Raw genomic sequence first — 21,032 nt, forward strand, 5'->3', positions numbered from 1 at the left:
AATTAGGCGGCTCAGAGAAGCTGCTGCGTGTCTGTCTGAACCTGCCGTATTTCCTACGCTACATCAATCGGTTTCAGGATGCAGTGTTGGCCAATTCCTTCTTCATCATGCCTGCAACAGTAGCGGATGCCACCGCTGTTCGTAATGGGTAAGGTGCTCCAGGGAACACATACTTTACATTCTAATGCTGTTCTCAAAAAGAGATAAACTGGTCAGTTTTTATGGATCCCTGCTTTCAGATTATAGAAGCAGGTGATTCAAAGAGACTTTTGTTCATCTTTTCTGTTATGTTCCAGTTTTCATTCACTGGTGATCGATGTAACTATGGCATTGGATACCCTTTCTCTACCTGTGTTGGAACCTCTCAATCCTTCTCGTCTGCAAGATGTGACGGTCCTCAGCCTGAGTTGTCTATATGCAGGTGAGAAGTTATGTCTGATCTCACCTTCTCAGTCAAGCATAAGTATACTTTCCAGAAACCATGAGATCCTTCTGTCCCCCAAGGATTATCTTATATCCTTTCTAGGTGAAATGAGGTCTCAGTAGGAATCTTGTAAGTTGTCCTGTTGTTTAACAGCTAGCATTGTGTTAAGTGCGTATTTGATTTCAATAGTGTGTGCAGATCGTAAGTGTCTACTGTATGAACAGCAAAATGCCAAGTGTTGTTGGGTTACTGAGGTGAATAATATGTTAATCCCTGCCCTCAAACATGGAGAGCAGGTAGGACCACATAGTCTAATCTAAAACAGGAGATGCCAAAGGCAGTAAGAGAAACACGGTATATTAGGGGCACACAGAGAAGGGAGAGATTGAGTTTGCTGTGGGAGTAGGTTTGAGGAAGGCTTTATAGAACAGGTGGTATCTGTTTATGTTGGTAAATATGACCAATGTTATTCTTCATGCTTCCACAAAATCCCCTTTCTTCCCCTTGATCACTCTGCCTTGGAAGTGAGGCCTGACAGTTGGTGTTTACTCTTACATTACTGTACCATGACTTTTTAACCCTTGATTTTAAATATCATAGTCCCTGGATGTCTTGGAAGGTATAACAATTTCTGATGTTTACTTGGTTCTCTAAGTGAGGATTTGAATAATCTTAGAAACCTGACCTTGGGGGCATCAAGAAATTACTGAAGCTGGTCATCTTCCTACATTCTTTGGACAGTTTATTTTAAACATCTCTGTGCAAATAGGGATCTAAAAGATAACGACACTTTGCACTAGGGAAGGCAGTAGTCGTGAAGGAACTGAGTTCTGCTGATACATCTTGCGGGGCAGGTAGGATTTTAGCTTGGCTGTCCGTAGGCAGAGGCAAAAGCAGGACCATAAGTATTCTAGAGCTTGGGGAACATACTGGGGTGTGTGTGTGTGTGTGTGTGTGTGTGTTTTGATTAATGAGAGTTACAGCTGTGAAGAACGTAGGCCTCAGTCAGAGGGCTTAGGAATGTGGCCTAGGTCATTTGGACCACGGCCTCTTCAGGAGAGACCATAAAGGTTTTAAAGTATGCTATGATCTGAGCTATATTTTAGGAAGAACATTCAAGCAGTAGTGTGCAGGATATTTTGGTGTGGGGAGATATTAGTGGCAGGAAGATCTGTTAGGAGAAGTTTGCAGCCATTAAGGCAAGACCACACTTACGGCCTGGGCTAGCGCAGCAGCAGTGGAGGCTGAGGATGCCCGTGGCCCTGGGCTCCCCACGCCCATTCCTGTGCTTGTTTCCTGCCCTCTACCTTTGATCTTTGTATATATATATATATGTTTTAAATATATCTTTATTGATTTCAGAGAGAGGAAAGGAGAGGGAGAGAGAGAGATAGAAACATCAATGATGAGATTCATTGATCGGCTGCCTCCTGCATGCCCCCGACTGGGGATCGAGCCCGCAACCCGGGCATGTGCCCTGACCGGGAATCGAATCCCGATCGCCTGGATCCTAGGTCGACGCTCAGCCGCTGAGCCACACCCGGCCGGGTGATCTTTGTATTTTTAAATGGTGTTTATTAATTTCAGTTTTCAGGGGATTTCTTAAATACCACATGGGTCTCAGTGTGTTTAGTCAGTAAGGATTAAAGATTCCTTAAAAATTTTAGATGAATTGAAGATCCCAGGTTTGGTTTGCTTTTAAAATGTGATCATCTGGGATTAGATTTAAATAAAGGGATTTGTCCTTGATGTCTTCCAGAAAAACTAAATGTGGGATTTTTCTTCCATAATCTTAAAAAAGTTAAAAAATTATTAAAAATATATTTTAAAATTAGTAGATTTTATTTATTTACTTAAGGGAGGAAGGGAAGGGGGGAGAGAGAAACATCGATCAGCTGCCTCCTGCATGCCCCCTATTGGGGATCAAGCCCACAACCCTGGGAATGCACCCTCACCAGGAATTGAACTGACAGCCTTTTGGTGCACAGGACGGCGCCCAGCCAACTGAGCCACACCGGCCATGGCAATAGATTTTATTTTTAAAGCAATTTTAGGTTTACAGAAAAATTGAGCAGATTGTACAATTTCCATATACCTTCTCTCCCCCTACACATTTTCCCTTATTAACATATTGCATTAATATGATACATTTGTTATGATTGACCTAGTACTGATATATTATTAACTGAAGTTTATAGTTTATATTAGCATTCCCTTTTGTATTGTACAGTTATGTGTTTTTTCAGATGCACAATATTATGTATCCTTTATAGTTGTATCATTATAGAATAGTTTCACTGCCCTAAAAATCCCCTGCTCTCCACCTAGTAATGCTTCTTCCCTACTCTTATCCCCAACCTCTAGTAACCACTGTAGTCTTTTGAGACTGGATTTTTTTTTTTTTAATGCTTACGCTGTGCATTTAAGTTTCCATGTCTTTTGTGACTTGATAGCTCATCTCTTTTTATTGCTGAATAATGTACCTTGTGTATGTACCACAGTTTTTTATCCATTCACTTTCTGAAGGACATACTGACTGACTGCTTCTATTTCTTGGTGATTATGATTAAAGCTACAGTAAATATATGTGTGTAGGTTTTTGTGTGGATAGCAGTTTTCAGCTCATTTAGGTAAATACCTTGGAGTAGGATTGCTGGATCATATGGTAAGACTATGTTTAGTATTGCCCTCATGGAATTTATTTTCAGGAATCAGATCATTGAATTACTTGTGGGTTGTGTTTTTGTTGGGTTTTGGTGGATTCTTGGGGACCATGCCGTGATTGGAATCTGTGCATCTTTTTTTTTCAGGTGTGAGTGTGGCAACCTGTATGGCCATCCTTCATGTGGGTAGTGCTCAGCAAGTGCGGACAGGGTCCACGAGCTCCAAAGAGGAAGACTACGAGAGTGATGCAGCTACGATTGTCCAGAAATGTGTAAGTCACGCCTCTGGGGATACGGGTGCCTTGACTATTCAGGTGAGAGAATATGGCCAGTTCCATTTTCTTCCTTGATGGAGGAAAGGCCGTGGGGTATGCTCCACACCCCTTCCCCTTGGGGGAGTAGGTCTAAGAGGCAGTCTTTCAGTTTGTTTATTTGGCAGATTGGTTGGCCTTATAGAAAACACTGCATTGTTGTGCTGGCAGTGGACCTTGTAAAAGATGAGTCATTCATTCAGCATATATATTTGAGTGCCTACTGTGTGTCAGTGTGCTTTTAGTGGAGAAATATAATACACAAGATAATTTCAGATAATGATAAGTGTATAGGATGAATAAATGTGTTAGAAAGTGAGCAGTCTGGGTGTATTGCTTTAGATTGGTGGAGGGAACACCTCTGAGGTGACGTGAGCTGAGTGAAAAGAGGGAGCCGATGCCATGTGAAGATGAAAGAACGTGTAATAGAATTGTATCATTGGAAAGTGACTTGAGGATATTTAACTTTCAAAGCTACATTAATGTAGGTAGGATTTAGCATTTATAATGAAATATGTCAGCTTGCTCAGATTTTTGTGTATGTTTGATATTGGACAGCTTGAAATCTATGACATGATTGGACAAGCAATCTGCAACTCTCGCCGGGCTGGTGGTGAGGTAAGAAACATTTCTCTTAGCTCTGCAACGTCCTAGTCTTGTTGACTCTAAGATGTGTTCCTGTCTTGTAGCCTATAAGATGTCAGTATTCATATTTTTCTTTTGCACCTTTTTCTTAGTTACCAGTTACAGTTGAGATTCAATATTATATTAGTTTCAGATCTCTCTTATGCCTCTTTCAACAGCACTATCAGAACTTCCAGCTGCTGGGCGCCTGGTGCTTGTTAAACAGCCTCTTCCTCATCTTGAACCTCAGTCCTACTGCCTTGGCTGATAAGGGGAAAGAGAAAGACCCCCTGGCTGCACTCCGAGTCAGAGACATCCTTTCTCGAACAAAAGAGGGCGTGGGCTCTCCTAAACTGGGGCCTGGAAAAGGGTATGTGTCCACCTGATTGCCACTCCTGCTTTGTTCTGTTTTGTTTCCCTCACACTTTCTACTGATGGAGGCTAGTTTAACTCTTCTCATCTCCACATCAATAGAAAAATTTGCCTATGTACCCAGTTGAATTTAACTACTACAATGATGATCCTAGTCTACCATCTCTACATCACAGCTGTGTGATTTTGGATAAAGCACTCATTTTCTCTGGTCTTGTTTCTTCATCTGTAATGAGAAAATATCTGTGTGATATGTATTTTAGGATTTTTTTTGAGCTTCCAATCAGGAGAAAGATGCTTTTGTGTAATGGGCTCAGTTGACTTGCATGTTGGCAACATATAGAGAATGTATGTGAAGTGACAGATTGAGCCTTGCACATATTTGGGGTAGATTTGTGCAGGTTTTGAGGTAGAAGTACGATTTAGCATATTTAAGGCTCAACTAGTTCAGTGTGGCTAGAGTGGAGAAACTGAGGAGGCAGAGTGGTAGAAAATTAGGTCAAAGAGGTAGCCAGGGGACAGGTCACCTACGGCCAAGTGTAATCTGTAGGTGTAACAGGTTTTCAACAGGGGAGTGGTATGCTCTGATTTATTAGTGACTTGAGAGTAGACTGCAGGTTCATTAGACTAGGAGGAGGCAGAACAGTTAGGAAGCTGATGCGTTGTTCCACATGGGGGAAAGAGACGGAATAGGATGGTGGCAGAGGCAGAGAAGAGGTCAAATTGGGATTGATTTTGAAGGTGTAGCTGATGGGATTTGCTGATGTTTTGGGCGTTGAGTGTGAGAAATATGACATCAAGATTTTTGGCATGAGAAACAGTCGTGTAATTTACTAGCTAGGGAACAGCAGCTGGGAGTAGATCGAGAGGCAGGAAGGGGAAGAACAAAATAATTTAATCTTGGCCTTTGAGTTTGAGGTGACTGTCAGACCGCTATATGAGATGTTGACTAGGCAGTAGGGTATGTGAGTGTGGAGTTCAAGGGTGAAGTCAGATTCTTGATTTCATTCAGCAAATTAGTCACTGACTTCCTTCTATGTTAGTCCAAAATGTTTTGTGTTAGTCCGAAATGCTTTGTGTTAGGCTCTGTGTTAGTCTGAAATGCTTTGATGAACAAAAAAATAGACACATTCCCAAGAAACATAAAGTTGATATTCATGCAAATATATGTTGCGCATTTGACTTTGGTTAGAAAAATCAAGGCAGGCTTCCCTGAAGAAGTGTTCTGAAATATGCATTGGGATGGTTGGCAGTATAGTCATCCATTGCATAACGACGTTGTGGACAACAGCGGACTCTATGTACGACAGTGGTTTACCATGTAGTCTGGGTGTGTTGTAGTCTGTGTCGTCTACATTTGTGTAAGCTCACACTCTATAATGTTCACACAATGATGAAATTGCATTTCTGAGAATGTATCCCCGTTGTTAGTGACACATGACAGTAGACACCAGGCAAAGTAGGGAGGTAGGTGCCTTCCAGAGAGAACAGTAGTTTGTGATATTGTGAGTTTATCTTCACTCTTGGCATTGTAAAGGGAAATGGGAGAATGCCAAAAAGTATCTATATTCTTAGAAGGAGCAGTTACATTTTAAAAATGGCTGTTGTTTCTTGAGATTTAAAAAGAGTACATGTACGTTTTATAAGCTACAAACCGTAGGAATGAAAAAAAAATCACCTGAATTGGTAAACATTCTACAGACATTTTTCTGTGCACCTGTATAAAATGTGTTTACAAAAATAGGGTTACTGTTATGAAATATTGTTGACATCTTTTCAGTGAACAAACTATGTACATTTTTATGGCCGACAGTATTCCACTATATAAATACACCATAGTTGACTGTCTTATTAAACACTTACTTAGATTGTTTCAAGCTTCTTATTTTGATAAACTATGCTTTATTAAACCTTCTAAAACACCAATTTTTGTGGACCTGTTTAATTATCCCCTTGGGGTAAATTCCTGGAAGTATGATTGTTAGGACAAAGGGTGTACTTATTTAAAAATTTGAAATGCTTTGCGGGCTGCTCTCATTTGCCTTCCCACCGGCTGTGCATATGCCCATTTCCCCAGGTCCTCTTTGACAACGAGTATCATCAGTCTTCATGTTTGCTAACGTTGGAAGTGAGAGATGTTCTCAGTGCTCTTACTTGTATGCCTTTGGTTCCTAGCGTGATCGTGGTTTATTGCTCATTTTTGTTTCTTTTGCAAACTGCCTTTGCCCTTTGGTTTTCTCTTTGGCATTTGTCCTTGTTTTCTTACTGATTTACATGAGCTCTTTGTCCACTAGGTGTACTGACTGTCGTGTGTCATTCAGACAGAAAGTTTTATAGAAGTTGGTAACTTTTAACCTTTTCTTCTCAAGAACGATTTTTAAAAAGTTCAAACACCATTTCAATGTTAGCATCTTCACAAGACCCAGTTGCTTTGAATTGATAGTTTAAATTTTAAAATTTCATGGATATGCCCTGGCTGGGTGCTCAGTTGGTTAAAGTGTCATCCCAGTACACCAAGGTTGTGGGTTCTGTCCCCAGTTAGGGCACATAACAAAAGTGGAACAACAAAAAATCGATATTTCTCTCTCTCCTCCTCTCTCTTTCTCAAAAAAAAAAAAATCAGTAAAAAAAAAAAAAAATGCCATGGATTTGGAAGTTTCTTCTAGTCCTAGAGATCTTAACCTAAAGCCTGTGGATCCTTAGGCAGTCTATGGATGGGCTCCAGGGAGATTGTGCACTTCTGAAATTACACACAAGTTTTGTGTTTGTGCAATCTTTTTCCCTGCTGGGGAAAGGTCCACAGATTCTGAAAGGGGTCTAGGACCCCAAAATGGCAAGATCCACTGTTTTTAAAGTTGTAATTTATTGTGAGTTATCCTAAGGTTTATGTTTTCCTTTTTCTTTGTGTAGGCATCAGGGATTTGGGGTGCTCTCAGTAATATTGGCAAACCATGCTGTCAAGCTGTTAACATCCCTCTTTCAAGACCTGCAAGTGGAGGCTCTGCACAAGGTGAGGGGACTGTACTTGAAATCAGCATATCGATGGCTGGGTCCACTTCCGTGTAAGCTAGCTTGAGCTCTCTGGTCAGGTTATTTCCTTTTGACTCATAACATTAATTCTCTTTTGATGTTTACCTTCAGGGTTGGGAGACAGATGGCCCCCCTGCGGTCTTGAGCATTATGGCTCAGAGCACCTCCATACAGAGGATTCAACGGCTGATTGACTCTGTCCCACTGACGAACTTGCTATTGACATTACTCTCAACTTCCTACAGGAAGGTGGGTGGGGTCATGCCACGGGTAACTGGGAAGATCTATAATATAACCTTAAAATGAGTGAGACTGACTGTACACTGTGACCTTTATAAACGTCAGATTTGTGGTAATCATTTTAAAGATGAGAGGAACTCTTAAATTATTCCAAACATTTGAATCAGCTATTGGTTATTAGGATTGTGACACATACGGCTGGCTACTTGATTTGTGACAGTTGCATGCTGAAACAAAAACATATAGGACACTATGGAAACACTCTTTTTTCAATTCCTTTCCATATCTTGGTTTGGAGTGCTTTTGTAGGGTAAAGCCAGGAGAGCCCTGAAGGGAGCTATTAGGAGCTACTCCTTGGATTTAGAAAAACAGTAAGACACAGAGAAAACTTTCTGAATGGTGGGTGAGATGAAGTAGGGTGACTCCAATTTTGTGGTCATCAGTTACACAAATCTCACTGTTTGCCTAGGCATGTGTCCTGCAGCGTCAGAGGAAGGGCTCCATGAGCAGTGATGCCAGCGCCTCTACTGACTCCAACACCTACTACGAGGATGATTTCAGCAGCACAGAGGAGGACAGCAGCCAAGGTAGAGGCCTCTCTCCTGTCTCCCAGGAGATTAGCTACAGAGCGCAGCAGGAAGTTTCCCCAGTGGTTCCTCTAGTTTCCAGTTTACCATTTTCTTTCAGCTGCTTAGCCTGGATCTTTTTTTTTCTTAAATATGTTTTTATTGATTTCAGAGAGAGGAAGGGAGAAGGGGGGAGAGAGAGATGTGAGAGTTATTGATCAGCTGCCTCCTGCATGCCCCCTCCTGGGGATCGAGCCTGCAACCCGGGCATGTGCCCTGACCGGGAATTGAACTGTGACCTCCTGGTTCATAGGTCAGTGTTCAACCGCTGAGCCATGCCGGCTGGTCTAGATGTTGATTTTATGTGTACTCAAAGGTGACATGTTATTTAAGAGTAAGTTGAGCTGTCGAAGACTGCAAAGCCCAGATTGCTTTTCATTTGTTTTCCTCCAAAATCAGAATACATCTCGGTTCATATTTCTTTTTGTGTTAACCTATTTTGTGACCTCTGCTCTGACCTTTCCCACTGAAACTCAAGAGGTGTGTGAGGTGTTTGGTTTGATTGTTGTCATAGATGTGTGGCTTGGGGAAGCTTAGGGGGAAAAACTCCCGACTGTTGTCGTGAACTACAGGGCAAAACTAGCGCTCTCTCCTGCCTCAGTCTGGAGAGAGATTGAAAAGGGTAAGTATCTCAGGTTCTCTATAATCAGGTTTGTGGGATCAATGTACAGTATTGCGAAAGGTATGATTCTTACCTTGGGATTTACAATTGATAGGCAAGTAAAAATTTGCTCTTGAAAATATTTGGTTTATTGCTGGTAAAATAAAGTGAGATTATTTCTCTTCCTTTGTTGCGCTCCTTTAAAAAAAAAAAAAATCAGTTTACAACAAGGAAAAAGAAAAAATATGTCAGTTTTATTGGAGTATAATTTACATAAAGTAAAATGCTCCCATTTTATGTATATGTTTAGATGTTTTCAATTATAATTAGTTTCAGGTGTAAAAACAGATGAGTTTTGACAAATTTATGCAGTTGTGTAACTACCACCACAATCAAGATATTCTTGTGTTGCTTTTGACTTAGATTTTTTTTTTAAAGCAGATATATTAATATTCTAAAAATGTGTTATGTTTGTTACTTTTCTCTTTCTCTGTTCAGATGATGACAGTGAGCCTATTTTGGGGCAATGGTTTGAAGAGACCATCTCCCCCAGTAAAGAGAAAGTGGCACCTCCACCTCCTCCTCCGCCCCCTCCTCTGGAGAGCTCTCCGAGAGTTAAAAGCCCCAGTAAGCAGGCTCCTGGTGAGAAGGGCAACATTTTGGCCAGTCGCAAAGATCCTGAGTTGGTAAGTGGAATTCTGAGGCTAAGGGGAAGGAGAAATGGGAAGAGGTGTGAAAAGCATATCATTAGAACTAAAAGATTTTGCAGGATGGGTAACTGTAACATTTAAAGATATTTTTACTTAGGACTTAAATGTATTGATTATGCTTTATTAAATAACTTGTACTCTTGGTGGTGTTTCTGTGATTGAGGGTTAGTAACATAGTCTTCGGAGTTAGACAGACGTGAGTTTCAATCCTACTTCTCTCACTTACTGGTTTTGTGACTTTGGTCAAGAATCGGAACTTCTCTCCTCAGTTTTGTCTTTTATCATATGGGAGTGGTTGTACCTCTCCCATAGTGCCTCTAAGGATGTTATGAAGAATTAAAGAGCTCTTGGCATAAGTCTGGTACATAGTTCTTGCTAAGGATTTTTCCAGCCAGTATTTATAGATGATGTACTCTGTGTCAGCCCCTGTTCGTAAGCTGTATCAGCAAACAAGTAAGATACAATCTTTGCATCCATACAGCTTAGTAGTCTAGTCAAGGATCTGGACATAAAACATTTACACAGTAATTCACTTTAATTTTAATAGAGAAGTAAAGAACCAGGAATTCTATGATGATAGTATAGGCATCAGAATTGAATATATCAGTAACGTCCTAGAGCTGGACGAATACAGGACTTCAGAGGAGAAAGAAATGAATCAGCCCATTTGGACTGTCTTCATACAATGTTTTGTGAAGTCTGTTGTACTAAACTGGCATACTGTTTTTTGTAACTGGTAGAATTACTTAACCGCTATAGGTGATTTAAAATCTGATTTTTAAATTCATTGTGTTTATTGCATGAGGGCTATGGGCATGTTTTACTTTCTGTTTGTATTCAGGATTTGTAAGGGCTCTGGGCCTCTGAACCTGATATGAGCTGTTTTTTTTGTTGTTGTTCTTTTTAGTTTTTAGGTCTGGCTTCCAACATTTTGAACTTCATCACCTCTTCTATGCTGAACTCGCGGAACAATTTTATCCGAAACTATCTGAGTGTATCTCTTTCAGAACAACATATGGCCACCCTGGCCAGTATCATTAAGGAGGTAGACAAAGATGGATTCAAGGGTCAGTAGACAGGATGTTTTTCAGTGGAGTTGGCCTTTCGGCAGGGTGGTATGATGCATCAAGTTGCTGCTGGAATGATTGGTTTTCCCATTTATCTTCAAGGTTCATCAGATGAAGAGTTCGCTGCTGCTCTCTATCACTTCAACCACTCTCTGGTGACTTCTGACCTTCAGTCGCCTACCCTGCAGGTTCGTGTGCACTGTGCCTGGCTAGGCCGAGAGCTCTGTCCACCAGTGCTCGGCGGGCCTCAGTGTTCTGTGGCTAAGGAACGCAGTTTCCGTGGAACCCCCACACTGGACAGAGGGCCAAGACAGTACCCTCGTATGTCCCTCTGCCTTAATTAGGGTCCACTCAGGGAAAAGAAAGTGTGACTCGGTGAACGTAATGGAGAGGAAAACTTCAAAAGCAGACAGCCCCCGATGAGCGTCATCCTGGGAAAGTGGACAGAATCAGCGAGGGCAGTTTATTAAAACATACAGATGGCCAGCGGACACAGGAGCTGTTCCCTAGCAATCTCAGACATATAGATTAGAGGTGTGCTCTAATGGAATCAAATTCCCGGAGGTAGCTGCTCTCAGACGCACTCCTCCTTGCAAACCCACCGCCACAATGAAGTCTGGGATCTTGGTCATGGGCTTGTGGCTCTTACAGTTTCTCTCCCCGCTGAAGTAGCTGATGTCCTGACTTCTAAATCTAAAATTTCCCATTTCATTAGTTCCATATATATATATATTTATTTTTACATTTATGGTTCTTAAGTTTTAAGGTTATTTTATTGTCTTTAGTTTTTATAGCAAATGACATCGTGCTCTATGCGATCTTCCCAGGCTTTCTTTTTTCACAATATTATTTAGTACTATATTGCCAAGATCCGTCTATATTTTTGCCTATTTTTGTAGTTCTTGTTTTGACTGCTGTATGATGTTCTGCTATCTTTGTGATCATACCAGTTTATTCATTTCCCCTCAGCTCCCACTGATAGGCCTTTGGGTTGTGTCAGGTTTCATTGCAGTTCCAGGTGTTGCTATGATCTTCTTTGTACATTTCCTGTTTAGTTGACAGGTTATGGAGTTTGTGACCTTAAGCAGTTTGTGCCAAACTGCTCTTCTAAGTAGTTTTACCAAGTTTTACTCCCACGAGCAATGTGTCAGCAGCATGTGCATTCACATTCTCTCTCAACTTTTGGCAACAGCATATTTTCATAACTTTCAACATTGTCAGAGTTAGCGGTTCTCAATCTTTAGTGTGCGTGAGGATCCCCGGGGAATTTAAAATGCTGATTCCTAGCTACTGTGACACTCCCCTCCCCCCATAGAATTTGGTAGCTCTCCAATAACTTGTGCTACTGTTCTGAAAATTTTTTATTACCCTTAAGATTCTTTCAGTGGATTCTCAGAATCAAGACACAATTCAAGGGCTTGCACTTGTCCCCAAAGGACCAAAATCTAGGAAGCTATTTCAAGAGGTTAAAATTGATATTCATAATCCCAACCTATTTAAGAAATTCTTCAAAATTTTCTTTTGTTTTTGAAAAAGATAATTATAAAAGCTATTTATACTTACCTACGGTTACATGAAAACTTTTTTGGGGGAGATAGGAAAGGGAATATAAGTTGAGTAGAAAAACTGTTGACCTGTCTAATGAAGAGAAGGAAATGCTTCAGTTAGTATATGGCTGGCAGTACTTCTCAGACTGTATAGGGTCAGGGTGTCCTGCCAAAATTATCAGTTCTTTGCCCAGATCTGACTTTATTTAGGGAAGTTCCAGAGTTCATAGACTTGGTTTTTTCCTGCCTAAACTTGTCCAAATAATGGGGAAGAAATATTTTTCTCCAGAGCATAGTTCTTAAGACTCCTCTAATGATGTTGTCCTCTTAACATTTTAAAAATAATTACGGACCTTGTGTCGACATGTAACCTGATTGCCCATAGCTACTGAGGAAATCCTCAAACCTCCCTTTTCATTTCATCTCCAAACGTGGGACTTTAAATTCTTCCCTCGAATTTCATAGCTGTGGTGGAAGAAAGTGCAGGATAGTTAGTGTAATCTATCTGCTGTTGAGATCCCCACCTTGGATATTGTTTCTTTGGAGTAATGTACAAGCCGCGTTACCCAAAGTGCCTGACTTTTGTTGCAAAACACAAACAGTGTCCTGTAAGGGAGGTTCATAAAATGTGCCTTGGTCTTAAAAATTGTCTTCAGCTGTCAGGAAGTACAGAACCCTGGTTCTGAGTCAGGCCAGCGGGCCTGCTCCCTACTTAGAGAAGAAATGGAAATCTCCTTACATCTTGGGAAGAGGCTGTTTTGAAGAAAGGCTGCGGGAGGAGATGTGCTTGGTTGCCACGGCTCCTCTGCTCTTTCAAATGTGTCAAATAAGCAGTCTCACTAAGATGTTGTGTCTCCTGAAGCCAAACGGCAAAGCAGGCTTCGTCTGGTTTTACTTTGGTGCTCTGCTTCATTGACCATTGGTGATGAGCTTAGACTCCAGCCCTGCCTCAGAGAGGACATCGGGGATGGGGCTGAATGTGCCAGTCCTCTAATCACATGGTTCTTCTGGCAACCAGCTCCCATCCTGAAGCTATCTAGGGCCGACCTGTGTAGGGCCTCACCTTAGCATAAACCCAAGTATTACTGAAACGGGCTTATTATGATTAACAAAACACACTTTCACCCCTGTCACTTAGGAAATTACAAAAGTTTTAGGATCTCTGTGCCAGGAATGGGACTAAGACCAAATGTGTATTTCTTACTATATCACAATATTAGAGGGGGGTTAGTGTTTAATGGCTACAGAGTTTCATTTGAGGAAGATAAAGTGCTGGATAGAGATGGATGGTGGTGATCATGGTTGCCTAATTTGTATGAAATTAATGCCACAGAACTGTACACTTAAAAATGATAAATTTTATGTTATGCTATTTTATCACACACACAAAATTGTCTGGTACTTTTAATACTAGTTTATTGCTAGTACCTACTAAACGTTAGCTACTATCTTTATTACTTTGTTACTATTACTATATTTATTATTATATTTAGTATTATAGAATTCTAATAATTTAGTAATGTTATTACTATAGTGATGTAGGTTCATTCATTCAGTATACTAGTAAGCATTCACTGTACATTTTTTATGTGCCAGGTACTGTTGCAGACACTGAAGAAATAAAGATGAATTGGTGTGGGATTATGAGAAAAAGGGATATATGTTGTGGATGGGGGACCTGTTGTAGGGACCATGGAAAATTATTTGAATGGGATGAAGGACATGGGGAGGAAGGAGTCTAAGATACTGCCTGGGTTTTAATCCCAAATGGAGACTAGAAGGATGTGTTGTCTTTCATAGAAATAGGGAAGTGAGGAAGGAGAGCTGGCTTGGGGTAGGAGAAGTGATACTCAGTGCTCAGTTTGCTCACTGTTAGATTTAAGTCAGCTCAGAGGTTATGTTTACTCACGGATTACTTATTTCACATTTACTCATTTACTCAGAATGATTCTTTAGGTTCTACATGAGGCACTATTTGCCATTTTCTCTCTGTTTTTAAAAACAAACGAGTCAGTGTAAGCTTATCAACATGACTTTGTTTCAGTCACTTCTGGTAGGCCAGTCTTGAAGCTGTTGTGTAGACTACAAAATCGTATAGTGCGTGTGACGCTTTCCGCTAACGAAGGAGTACACTAAAGACAGCAGAGGTGCTTCCTACGTGATTATATAGCTTCCTTTGTTGGTAGGTTGAATTTTATAGCCCTTTCAATCAAATGAGAAGACATTTTTTATATTTTTGCATACAAGAATTGTATACAAGAATTATTGTACACTAGGTTTTCAATGTTTTTAGTTTAAACTGTCACCATTACATTACTATTATTGAAAAATCATCTTAAATATGATGAAATTCTGAGGTACCAGTGGGCTGAAAACATCTAGAAAGTAGTTGGAAATGTGAGTCTGAAATTCAGGAGTTAAAAAATTAAGGTTGGTAGTACAGCTTTGGGAATTATTGAGGCAATTGTTGAAGTAATGAGAAACTGTCAAAATGGATGGATATAGTAAGAGAGATGAGATGAAGGCAGGCAGAAACCTCACCAGCACTGAAGAGGGCTGGAGAAAAGGGTACTCGGAATGAATGGTTCGGGCCAGGGATTTGCTGCTGTGGCTAAGTTTCACGTCTTAGAAAGTCAGTTCCTCTTGCTTAGAGGTAAGAGGAATTGAAGTGTTAGGAAAAAACCAGGTTGCTGAGGAATGTTAGCTCATTCATTCCTTATGGCTCTGAGGCCTAAAAACTGACACAAAGACACAAAAAACTGACACAAAACAAACAAAAACCTCACCTAAAAATATTGTGTAAGTAACATTGTAAGGAATATATGTATATTAACCATACTTCTTTCACCAAATTCATGATTTTAATTTTCAGGTGTCTTCGTCTAGTCTCTATATAGTTTGCATAGTTTTACAGTTGTAATCAGAACATTGATACATCTCGTTTTCTGCCTTTTTAAATTTTATATATATATATATATATATATATATAATGTTTTTATGTTTACCTTGGTCTTTATAGCTGCCACCATTATGGCTGCATGTCCCTTGAACATGTAGATTTTTTTCTGATTTTTTTTTTTATTACACTAGTGCTACAGTGTTTATTTTTTATATAGCTCAGGCATTTTTTTTTTTTTTTTATTGTTTCCTTGAGTCAGGGTTTGAGAAGTCATTTACAGCTGTATTGAGCATAGGTATTAAAAATGTAGGTTTTAGAGGTAAACCTGGCTTTGTTACTTGGTAATCTGTGGCTTTGGTCCTGTCCTTAAACCACTCTGAGCTGTTTCGCTCATCAGTAAAGTGGAGCACATACCTACCTACCCAACGTTACAGCTCTGAGCATTTAGTGTGACTGTGCGGCGCTTAGCCTACGGTAACTGCCTGGTATGTGTGAACTACTCATGATATCTGTGATGTTTTGAATAATTATTTCCAAGGAATGAGGTCCTCTAGGATATTTTATGAAAATATAATTTAATTTGGCAGACTTAGAAATTTATCCTGTGTCCTGAGGTAACCATGAGTTGTGTTTTCTGAAGCCAAGTGAGAAAGCACCCTTTTGTCTGCTTTTCCATTGGCATTCTGCTCAGTTTGTGTGTTTGAGAAGATAAGTTGCAGCTTAGACAACTGAGCTGAAAGTAAAGCTCATTTGAAAGACATACCACAACTGGAGGCAGACAGCCCCGGTTAATCCTAGACGCCTTGACATCTTACAGGCAAATTTCCCTGCTAATACTGTTAATATGAGTTGTTGGACCTACAAGATGTTGGATCTCCCCATTTTGAGTGTTATTTGCAGTATGTAACTGATTATGAAAGAAAAAATGTTAGCTATTACAGTTGTTCAAGTTTTCTTTGGAAAGTACAGACTTTTCATGTTCTATCCATTTGGAATATTACCTGATTCTGCTGTCTCAATGCATTTCTGCTTTTCAGGACCCTGTTTCTGGCACTAATTAATGATAATTGTTAATGGGGTTAGATTAGTAATTTTTTCTTTATATTTTTGTCATTTGTTGAATGAAATGATCTTTTTCAAAGCCACTTCTAAATCTGAGTTTTTGCATCCTCACTTGTTTAAATAGTCCTTCCAATATTAAGAAGTGGCATTAGAGAGCATTTGTCACCTTTGGCCTCACGCGCTTCCTTTGCCTAATGGCCTCTTGTATATCTTTCATGTCAGAACACACTGCTGCAGCAGCTGGGAGTTGCTCCTTTTTCTGAGGGCCCGTGGCCCTTGTACATCCACCCGCAAAGCCTCTCTGTACTTTCACGCCTCCTGCTCATCTGGCAACATAAAGCTGCCGCTCAAGGTGACCCCGATGTCCCTGAATGCATTAAAGTTTGGGACAGGTAAGAAAATGCCAAGAGAAGCCCTGTGCAGAAGGTTATTTACTTTTTTGTGTGTTTGAGTTCTTTGTGGTTAACCTGTGCCTCTGGGGTGATACTCTGATAGTGTTTAAAGTGATGCGGGTGGAGGAACGTGTTTCTGATGGAGGGGGTTGGGGAAAAACATACTGTTTGAAAGACTACAGGGGTATGTAAACTATGGTCTGGAAACAGAATCTTCCTTCAGCACAGAAAGGATTTGGTTGCAGTTATGAGATAGAACCTGAATCGTGAACGTAACCAATTTTATCCTGACCTGGTTTTTTGAAAGAGGGAACAGGGAGGCCAACTTGTCTTTGGTTATATTGCTTTCAACATGAAACCACTTAGAGTGACTCACAGGACTTTTTGGACAACTTTCAAAGAATCTTTTCACTTGGAGGAAGCTCAGATTAAACATCTAAATAAATCCTCTTTAGATGGACCTATATTTGCCATTTTTGTTTACACGGTTAGAAGTCTTCAGAGTGGTTTGTTTTCCTAAAAGGCTTTGCTTTTTTCTCCCCCATTCTGCGATCAAATAACTAATGCGGGATTTGAGAAAGCATAAACCATTCGAATGCCAAAGACCCTGCATCTTTCCTGGTGGAATCTTGCAAAAAGACCAGGAGGTTGGGGGGGCTTTGGTGCGGGAAACCTTTATTAAAATACAAATCTCTATTCTAATAGCCGAAGGCAGTAGAAACAATTGGCTACATTTATTCCATATTTGCATGAAAGCTTTTCAACAAGTTACCTGAATAGCAGAGATTTGAATTATTTTAGACCATTATCATGCATTGATTTAGCCTGTACTGTAAACTCTCAAAACAAAAAGTAAACTCTAAAATCAATGCATAGGGAAAAGTAATAGTTGTTTCTACCTGACCAGGTTTGTTAATTTAAAAAAAAAAGGCACCACCTTTTGCGACTTTACCTTCTTTTCCATTGTCACAAATGGCTTGGGTTGGCAATAACGCTCTGTGGTTGCCCTTGACATTGCTGAAGGGCTCTTGTAGATGAACCTGGCTCTTTTGTAATTAAGATTTAGTTTTATCTTTTCTTTCCAGTTGCCTTTTGTCTTCCTCCATTTGCTGTCTTAGTGCCTGGGTTTAAGAAGTTTAGCTCTCCTCCGGCACTTGGCCTGGTGACACTCTGGAGGGTGTTCTGATATTTCCCACCGGACATACTGTCCTTTTCTGTGTTAGGTTTCTGTTGACAATGAAGCAGAATGCCCTGCAGGGGACGGTGCCCAGCGAGACGGAAGACCTGAACGTGGAACACCTGCAGCTGCTGCTGCTCATTTTCCACAACCTCACCGAGAAAGGCCGGCGGGCCATATTGGTCCTTTTTGTGCAGATCATCCAGGAGTTGAGCGCCAACATGGAGGCCCAGATGCGCTCTGTGCCTCTCATCCTGGCTCGCCTTCTTTTGATCTTCGATTATCTGCTTCACCAGTACTCCAAAGCCCCTGTGTATCTGTTTGAGCAGGTACGTGGACATGCTCTGTTTGCTTTACTAGCTGCTATTGAGAGTGTTTTCTTCTCGCGTAACCATGATCCAAACCAGGGTGACCTGTTCATTGAGGTTTTGGGTGTTCGTTGTGGTAGGTGTTTGAGTAGCCTTAGGAGGAGCCCACTGGGACTTGTGATTGTGCCCTCACACTCATTGTTTAGCCAGAAGCGATAGATGTAAGTTACTTGATTTGCTGTGTTTGTTAAAACTGGATTATAGGCTCTGTTCACAGGTTTCCTTCTTTGACTTAACCTTGCCTTGTCTAGCACAGTGCCCTGAGCATCGGCCCTCAGTGAGTGTCTGTTAGTGGTTGAATGATGGTCGAGCGATAAATTTTATGCATCAGTGAATTCCTTTGTAGGGATCCAGAATGAGGATGGAAGGGCCAGTTAAGGATTATTATACTCAGCATTTCTTAAAATGTTCCACTGAGCACTATTCCTTTTATACTCCAGCAAAAAGATACTTCCCAAAAGAAGTCACAGAAAAGTCTAAGATTTTATTTTAGTTTGTGAGTTCCCCAAACTTTGATGCATTAGTCTACATCATGCCTGGAGTGAAAAGCAGCATGGTGACTGTGTACCTTTCTTACTTTGAGTATTTGTTTTAAAAGGTGCAGCAAAATCTGCTCAGTCCTCCTTTTGGGTGGGCAAGTGGCTCCCAAGACAGCAACAGCCGCCGGACGACCACCCCCCTCTATCATGGTTTCAAAGAAGTAGAAGAAAACTGGTCCAAGCATTTTTCATCAGGTCAGAAAAAAGACTGTCAATAAGAAACTGGTTCATTGGTTCTCATGGGCAGGATTGAATTTGGAGCTTGGAAATTCCTTGAGGATCTTTGCTCACTAGTTTAGTCTACTCCCAATGGGTGGCAAGTACCTAAAGATTTAAAACATTTTCAGAAATAGATGCTCACCTATCCAGCATTTATTTTAAAACAAAAAACATTGAAACACAAAAATTAGGAATTCTTTTTTTCTGGCCATAGACTGCAGTATATTTATTCCTGCCACTCTGGGTGATGAAATTTAATTTCCCTTAAGGATGTGATTCTAATTCATAGGCTAAATTTCCTTTAGAGTCAATATTCAAAAAATAATGGGAGCCATGACATTCTTTCTAGTGTTTCTAGTTGTCCATTGATGAGATGCCTCTTGTGTTCATTTTTAGTATGTGTTTGCTCTCATCCTGAAGATTGTTAGATTTTAAGTGTATTTTGTGGAAACTTTCATCAAGTGTTCATATGAGTTTACTATCATTGGGATCTCTTATTAGTCCCTTTGGAATTGGGGAAATAGCATTTAAGTTTAAGGTAGTCCAATGATACAATTTTGTTGATTAGCTTGATCATAGAGCATGTTACTTAACTCCTAGAGTGGTGGTTCCCAACTGGGGGTGATTGTGTCCCCCACCCGCAAAGGAGACATTGGGCAGTGTCTGCAGACATATTTAGTTGTCACAACTGGGAGTGTGCTCCTGATATTCAGTGGGTAGAAAGTCAGATGGTGCCAAACATCCTGTCATCCACAGGACAGCCTCCACAGCAGTTATCTGGCCCAAAATGTCAATAGCATCAAGGTTGGGAAACCGTGCTCCAAAGTGTTTTCTTAGTTTTTACATTTTACATTTAATAAACAGAGCCGAGAATAAAGCACTTCTTTAATAAGCACATTATTTTTCAGATGCTGTGCCACAACCCAGATTCTACTGTGTCCTGTCTCCAGAAGCCTCAGAAGATGATTTGAACCGACTCGATTCTGTGGTACCAGGAATTTTAAAACCCCATTTTATGTGCGGGTCAGATGGTTTCCACCAAAATCAGTCTGTCGGGGAAAGGGGATGACTTTATGTAATGAGAGAGTTTGGTCTGTGTTAAAGTTTGAGCTTATTCTAAGAGGAAATGCTATTTTGAGGTTTGTTTGCTGGGCTCCACTTCTGCTGTGGGATGCCCTCCTGGTGGTTGACACCTCTGACACATCATTCCTGAAGACCCTTTCAGCATTTTCACATGCCAACGTTTTAATGGACAAACGTAGTTGCCCTATTCTAAAGCCTGCGCTGTGTGCTAAATTGAGTGAGGACCCTGAGTGGGAATCTTGCTGCAATAAGGAATTGTCAATCAGAATTTAAATGAACTCTTTAGGTTAAGCGATAGTGGAGGTAGTAGGAAAAAAAATTTCCAAAAAGAAGAAGAAATGATTGTCTTTCTTTCTTGGTATTAGGCGTGTGATGTCCTCTTCTCTAAGCTTGTCAGTTACGATGAGCTTTACACTGCCCTGACATCCCTGCTTGCAGCTGGGTCCCAGCTTGACACGGTCAGGAGAGAGGAGAACAAGACTGTAACCGCTCTGGTAAGGCAGAGGGAGCTGGGCTAGTTAGGAAGTTTGGCCTTTGTTTGATAACTGGGTAGCAGTTCTACCAGAAATCCCCTTCTAGGACCTAACCAGTTCACTGAATATCTGTTTGCAAAACTGACTGGTCCTCAGTATTTCTATGTAGTTAAGGTGGTTATGTTCATCTTAGAGATAAATTTATCATCTTTTGTTAACATTGGGGAAAATGTGACTTTAAGGGTTAATGGCCACCTAAGTATTGCATATCCTGTGAGTGTTTGATGGGTGATCCCTGTGGTCCCAGGAATGTGTCTCTGTCTGGAAGCCTTAGCAGCAATTCGGGCCTCAGAGAGGGCCAGCTGATTGTGGGCCTGCCGAGGACAATGTCCTGCTTTTTTTTGGTTACTTATTAAATTATTTGGGGAGCCAAAGTTGTCTTAGAACAGCTTTTTTGGCCTGTGAAGTGCACAGGATATGGAGCAAATTATTTGTATGTGTGCTTTCACATGTTCCTCTTTATTAGATATATTCTCTAGCATGTCCTGAGAGCAGACTTGAGAGCCAAATCTCAGTTGGAAATTGGGACTCCGCACTATTCTGCG

The 21,032-nt window shown here is 40.7% G+C and overlaps 1 protein-coding gene across 2 annotated transcripts in view; it reads left to right on the top strand.

Annotated features, from left to right (window-relative positions):
- Nucleotides 1–21,032, top strand: part of UBR4 (ubiquitin protein ligase E3 component n-recognin 4) — a 118,081-nt gene that overhangs the window by 10,726 nt on the left and 86,323 nt on the right. For both annotated transcript variants that reach the window (XM_087820201.1, XM_087820202.1), the window contains exons 7-22: nt 7–148; nt 297–421; nt 3,235–3,359; nt 3,957–4,016; nt 4,202–4,392; nt 7,305–7,404; nt 7,536–7,673; nt 8,134–8,251; nt 9,390–9,577; nt 10,509–10,668; nt 10,771–10,856; nt 16,399–16,568; nt 17,792–18,074; nt 18,712–18,847; nt 19,780–19,859; nt 20,320–20,448. In XM_087820201.1, the coding sequence (XP_087676327.1) occupies nt 7–148; nt 297–421; nt 3,235–3,359; nt 3,957–4,016; nt 4,202–4,392; nt 7,305–7,404; nt 7,536–7,673; nt 8,134–8,251; nt 9,390–9,577; nt 10,509–10,668; nt 10,771–10,856; nt 16,399–16,568; nt 17,792–18,074; nt 18,712–18,847; nt 19,780–19,859; nt 20,320–20,448 (2,231 nt within the window). The remainder of the gene's footprint in view (nt 1–6; nt 149–296; nt 422–3,234; nt 3,360–3,956; nt 4,017–4,201; nt 4,393–7,304; nt 7,405–7,535; nt 7,674–8,133; nt 8,252–9,389; nt 9,578–10,508; nt 10,669–10,770; nt 10,857–16,398; nt 16,569–17,791; nt 18,075–18,711; nt 18,848–19,779; nt 19,860–20,319; nt 20,449–21,032) is intronic.

The sequence above is a fragment of the Miniopterus natalensis genome, chromosome 9 (assembly GCF_054644295.1).
Source record: "Miniopterus natalensis isolate mMinNat1 chromosome 9, mMinNat1.hap1, whole genome shotgun sequence".
In the NCBI taxonomy this organism is placed as follows: Eukaryota; Metazoa; Chordata; class Mammalia; order Chiroptera; family Miniopteridae; genus Miniopterus; species Miniopterus natalensis.